The 6,000-nt window shown below is 52.8% G+C and overlaps 1 protein-coding gene across 3 annotated transcripts in view; it reads right to left on the bottom strand.

Moving 5' to 3' along the window:
• Positions 1-1,319: 1,319 nt before the first annotated feature.
• MX1 (MX dynamin like GTPase 1) overlaps positions 1,320-6,000 on the bottom strand; it is a 30,857-nt gene continuing 26,176 nt past the window's right edge. For all 3 annotated transcript variants that reach the window (XM_072969492.1, XM_072969485.1, XM_072969487.1), the window contains 2 exons: positions 5,038-5,277; positions 1,320-1,943 (listed from right to left, as the gene is read on the bottom strand). In XM_072969492.1, coding sequence (XP_072825593.1) covers positions 1,713-1,943; positions 5,038-5,277 — 471 coding nt within the window. In that variant the 3' untranslated portion in view covers positions 1,320-1,712. The remainder of the gene's footprint in view (positions 1,944-5,037; positions 5,278-6,000) is intronic.

Below are 6,000 nucleotides of genomic sequence, written 5' to 3'. Positions count from 1 at the left end.
TGTCAGGCCCTGCGCTGGTCAGTCCAGTGTTATCTGGCCCCTCTCCTTGCTCTGCTCCGAACTCAGCTCTGTCCTACGAGGTGAACTGAGCCCCAGGCTTGCCTGGAGGGCCCGTGAGTGGGCATCTGTGCTAATCTAGTCTACTCTGCACAGGTTGATGGACCTTCGAGCCGGTGCTGTGGAGCAGGCAGCAGGGTCTGGAGATGCGGGTTCTGATCCCAGAGCTGCCCCTCATGGGTGGAGATGGGGATGGGGGACGGGGGAGGGGCAGTTCACAGCTTGTCTGAGCCCCACCCCCACTGAGTGAGGGGTCACACTGAGTGGACTTCAGGGCTGTCTCTCCCTGTCCCTCCTTGGGAGGAGGGACGGTGTACTTTCCCCCTATCGCTGGCTGGTCAGACAGGCCTGGGGGCACCGAGACCCCTGCTCCTTGTGGCCAAAAGGAAAGCAACTGTCAGCACCTTGTAAGTGCTGACTTGTTCCCTGGGGAAGTCCCCGATCTCTGAAGCACTACTGCCGGCTTTCTCCCTCCATCCTGCGGAGGACTCTCTGGGAAAACTGAAACAGCAGCAAAAGAACCCTTGGCAACACTGACCCCTCTGGCTGGTTCGGGTCCAGGCAGATGCCCTTGGTGGCCAGGATGCCTGGTACTGGAGCAGTTACTCAGGCCAGACTCGAGGGGGCGCCGAGGAGCCTGAGCGACCTCTCTTGTGCATAAATTCCACAGCGTCCCAAAGCCCTGAGATCACTGAGCACTGAGTGTCAGAGGGACCTGGGATGGAGGGTGGGCGGGGGCTGGATGGTTGTCCAGCTTGGCCTGGGAGTGGACAGATATCCAGGCAGTCACTCCCTCTCTGACCAGGTGCCTGTGAGTGTCCCCAGCTCTGCTCAGTCCAGGGGGGCAGTCAGGACCCCACCGTGCTGTTTGGGCAGCTCATGCTGAATGTTCTGCCCTCCCTGCCTGCTGGCCCTGCACCTCCTGCGAAACCCCACTGGGGGGGCAGCGACCCCTCTGGACTCTGGCTTGTACCTTTCAGCCCTGTGCCAGGTGCCCGGTGATGAAGCCGACTGCACACTTGAGCAGCACACATTATAAACGGCGACTGCCCATTGCTCCCCATTCTGCTCCATTTCTTAACTTTGTTCCCCATTTCCCTCCAGCCTCTTGTACATAACTGAGCGCATTCCTTTGCTCAAGTGTTCTTTCTCACCTGACCCAGCATGGAGGGCAGCCTCAGCGCCCATCGACCGCTCCCCTGGTTCCCACCTGCTGTCATTTACAACTTCCTCACCCAAATAAAGAACGTGTCAGAGAAACGTCTGGGAAAAATGACTTTATTAAAAATTGAAGAAACAGGCTTCGGTGTGCAGTCTCACGTGGCACTAATGCCCCTAAAACGTCGGTGTGAAAGGCTATTACAGAAAGCAGGAAGACCCGTCTAGGATGCGGGTGCATGGGTGAGTATCTGACGAAGAGAGGGAGAGAGTTCAGGGAAGGGGAAGAGCAAGCAAGAAAATCGCTGGATGCCTGAAGCCCACGTGCTCATCACAGCTCCTTACAAAGTCCTCACTCACTAAGAACAGAGAACCTACTAGTCGCTCAGGCATCTGTGAAATGGGTCGCTAATGATTCGAGGCTACCAGGGAAAGACGTTGGTCCTCCACTCCCTGGGGATGTGGCCTGGAGACCCTGGACGGGCCGGAGGGCCGGTTTACCCAGGGAACTTGGCGAGCCGGCGCCGAGCCTGGGTCAGCCGCGACAGCCGCTCCTTCAGGAACTTCCTCTTGTCGCTGGTGTGGCTGCGTTCCTTGAGAAGCCAGTCATACTCGTCCTTGTTCTGCAGGAGCTGCAGCATGCCCTTCTGCAGCTGCTGGCCGAACGACCGCAGCACAAAGTACTGGATGATCAAGGGGATGTGGCTGGAGATGCGGTTGCTGACCTCCTGGGAGGAAGGAAGGGACAGTCCATAGCAAGTGAGGGGCCGCTGCAGCCTGGACACCTGACTTCACCACAGGGCCCGGGGACAGACTCGACCTGGCGGGCGGCAGGTCCCCGCCTGGGTTCACACCCGCCTGCATCCTCTGTGCTCTGGGCACAAGGGGTGAGCGCCAACCCTGCGCTCCAGTCACCTTCTCCTATTCACTAAATAGTTACTTTTTTTAGTTCCTCTCCTTTTTTTTTTTTTTTGATGGAGTTACTGGGACTGAACCCAGGACCTCCTGTATGCTAAGCATGCTCTCCCCCACTGAGCTATACCACCCCCTCTAAATGGTCGCTTTTGATGGAAGAGGTTAAAATGTACTCTAAAAAGCTAAATGGATGGACTGAGTACAAAAACTACATTTTCAAATTACTTGGAACTCTACCTCCAAAGATTTTACGACCTTTTTTTAAAATCAAGGCTAAAATTAATTAGCAGGAAAGAGGCTGGGTCATCCAAGGCCACAGAAGGAAACCCACTGTGTTCTATGTCTGTTGAAAATCGGTTTCAACTTTTCCTCTCTCTGTCCCTGTAACTGGGCAGGACCCTATGGGGCCATCCCAGGACAAAGCCCCCTATTTCCTCTGCTGGCTTCTTGTCTGGAAAAAAAAATAGCTAAGAATAAATTTAATCAAAGAAGTTTAAAAATGCCGAAACAAAGGATAATAGTTAAGCAAAACAAAATAATAACAGTGTAGCCGCTAAACAAAGGAACTTTTGTTCCTCCTCAAGGGCTGCAGGTCATATTCTGAGCTATGTCCTTTGACCTGTTTTACAGACACTAAACCCCTACCAGGCGGAAGAAGTTAACTGCATGCTGCCCACCAGTGTGCAGACCCCAGACTGGCTGGAACCAGAAGGTGGACGCTGCTGACTCCCAGGTACCTCACCACCAGCCAATCAGAAGAATGTCCACGAGCTGATCACAGACCCCAAACCCTTTCCTTAGCATGTCGCCCCTTCCTCTTGTCCCTACAGAATCTCTGAAGAAAATCTAGAAAATAGGGGGTTGGTTGTAACAGCGCTTCCTTAGAAGATGCAGGAGGGGCTCCTAGCCAGGGATGCGGGCAGCCTGCAGGAGCTGGACGAGGTGAAGAAACGGGCACCCTCTGACAACCTCCATCAGGAATCGAGCCCGCCTGACACCTGGACTGTGGCCAGTGAGGACCGTCCTCAGCAGGAGAGTGGGGTTCTCACTAACATCAGAGACGAGGCATGGCTGTTAGTCCAATACTGCTTTAAGTTGCACTGAAGAGACCAGAGGCAAGAAAAGGAAGTTTGAGCTAAAAATGGACGGAGGAGAGGAGGGTAAAACCACCATTTGCAAGAGGATGAGTGTTCGCTGGGCAAACTCGGGAGAATCAGCTGTAAAACCACCACCAGCAGGAAGAGGATCAGTGCGGGTGACGGAGTCAGACAACACGCAGAAAGCACGCCTGCTAACAAGAAGCAGAAGACGCATCGCGGGACAAGGCTCATCCACACTAGAGACAGAGATGAGACAAGGCGGAGGAGCAAACTTGAGACGTGTGCACGGCCTTCCTGCAGAGAACTCTAGAACACTTCAGAGGCCACCCAGAAGGAGCTCTTACAACTGGGAAGACTCAAGATGTTCTTGGAACTGAAGCTGCAGGCGGGACGGAGATCGCTCATCAGCTGACGTGAACTAGGGAGCATATCTGCGGTCACCCGTGGTGACCCGCGATGTCCTTGGACAGGAGCATCTGAAGTCACAAAGATGGCGACTCTTCTGTGCAGACCCGTGCATGAGTGCCGTCCCAGTAAGGATGCCAACAGTTCCCTTGTTGCATAAGGAGCTTGACAAGCTACCTCTAAACTTCTCACTGAAACTGGAACAGACAAGAAGAGGCACCCAATGTCTGCACAGAGAGGCAGGAGCACAGGTAGTTGTGCCCCATGTTCACTGCAGCCTCATTCCTGAGGGGCCGAAAGGTAGGGACAGACCTAGTGTCCGTGGGCCGATGGATGGGTGGACAAATACAGGACATACACACCATGGAGCATCATCCCCTTCAGCAGAGGAAGGGAGCCCTGACACCTGCCACACGTGTCATCTCAGGGGATCAGAAAGGATGAACCTTGAGAACATTATGCTGCGGAGAATAAGCCAGACACCAGAGGACAAATACTGTGAATCCAGTTACATGAGCTACGGAGAACAGGACAATTCAGAGACAGAAGGCAGAATGGGGTGCCAGCGGCCGGGCAGGGGGTGGGGGGTGGGTGTTCAGTGGGAGCAGAGTTTCCTTTGGGGAAGATGAAAAAGGTCTGGAGATGGTGGTAGTGATGGCTGCTCGCCAGCGTGGATGGGCTTAGGGCCACTGAATCGTACACCTGAAAACAGTTAAAATGGTAAATTTCATGTGATGTATGTTGTATCGCATTATAAAAAAAAGGAAAAAAAGGAAAAGAGGGGCAGTGGGTTTAGCATCGTACAAAGACGGACAGTTGTGGGGAGGGTAGAGCTCAGTGGGTGCGCCCGTGCCCGGCAGGCACGGGGTCCTGGGGGAAGCCCCCAGTACTGCCATCTAAATGAATAAATAAGTGAATAAGGAAGTAAATCAATACATAACATCTTTCCTGCCTAGACTTTTGCAAATCCCCACAGCTCCGAGCTGGGCACCCTTCCCCAAGGAGACTGAGAGGGCCCTTCCCATCGTGTGAAACGTGGGGTGGCTGTCCAAGCATGTGTCACTGCGGCCAGCTGCCTCTGAGCCCCAATGCTGCTGGAGGGGTTTCCTCATACCCCTCTCACTGACGATCCACAAGAACCCTGAGCGGAGACACCGTTTTACAGAGAAGAAAGCTGAGGCTCAGAGAGGTTAAGCAACTTGGCCAGGACCACACAGCCAGCAAAACCAGACATGAGTCACAGGCTTCTCATCTATCCGATGGAGCTGCTTCCTTGGAGGTTCACCAAGGACTGAACCATGGAGCTGGTGGTCCCCTTGCACAGACAACAGGAATGAAGGGAAAGGCATCACACACAAGGGAACAGGCGAACAGCGCCTTTCTCAGACACTCGCAGACTCACCTCATGGTAGGCAGTCAGGTGCTGAACGACCTCAGCTATGGAGGGGTCCTCAGTGAGGGTCGAAAAAGAATGCTTTGATTTTTTGTTCTTTTCTTCTTCGGCCTCCTTCTCCCTGGCCTTCTGCAGTGCACCCCGGTACACCTTGTCCTGGCAGTAGACGATCTGCTCCATTTGGAAGTGCAGTCGGATCACCTTCTCAGCTTCATTTTCTAGATCTAATTTAATGTCCTCAATTTTGGACTACAGCAAAAGAGAAACATGACAACATTTACCTCTGGAATGAATCAGGGGGTCGGAAGCAAATAAGTCCTCTGCAAGGGCCACCCCCAGCAGGTACCAATTTCTGCCCAATGTGGCCAGCTTCTCCAAGGCGGGCTCCCGCTCCTGGTGGAGGTCAGAATTTCCCAGGGAGCCCGAGCCTCACGGGTGACCAGACCCCTCATCCCCAGGGCCGGGGACCAGCACGGGCTCCATTCTCACGTCTCATTTCCAGCCTCCTTTCTCTTTTACAGTCTTTCCATCTGACAAGGAAGAGTGTTTTTCTACCAGAGAGCTCATAGGCATAAGTAGGGGCCAGATTTAAATCGGGAAATCACATACATTTCATATTCTGGAGTTCAGAGAAACTGGCTGCCAGAGAACCAGGAGGAAACCCTTCAGCCAGAAGGAATCTGGACCCCCAGACTTCACTGGGTACCACTGAGGGTGATGTGTGACGCCAGGTGCATCCTAAACCTTTTCTTCTATGTTCAGGACAAACTTCTGAAGGAGGCCTTTTTTTTTTTATTGAAGTATGGTTTGCTTACAACGTTGTGTTAATTTCTGGTGCACAGCATAGGGATTCAGTTATATATACATATATCTATATCTATCTATATATCTATCTATATATATATATTCCTTTTCATATTCCTTTTATTATAGGCTATTACAAGGGGTTGAATATAATTCCTTGTGCTACAC

The sequence above is a fragment of the Vicugna pacos genome, chromosome 1 (assembly GCF_048564905.1).
Source record: "Vicugna pacos chromosome 1, VicPac4, whole genome shotgun sequence".
Taxonomy (NCBI): Eukaryota; Metazoa; Chordata; class Mammalia; order Artiodactyla; family Camelidae; genus Vicugna; species Vicugna pacos.
This window is presented reverse-complemented; position numbering and strand designations above follow the sequence as displayed.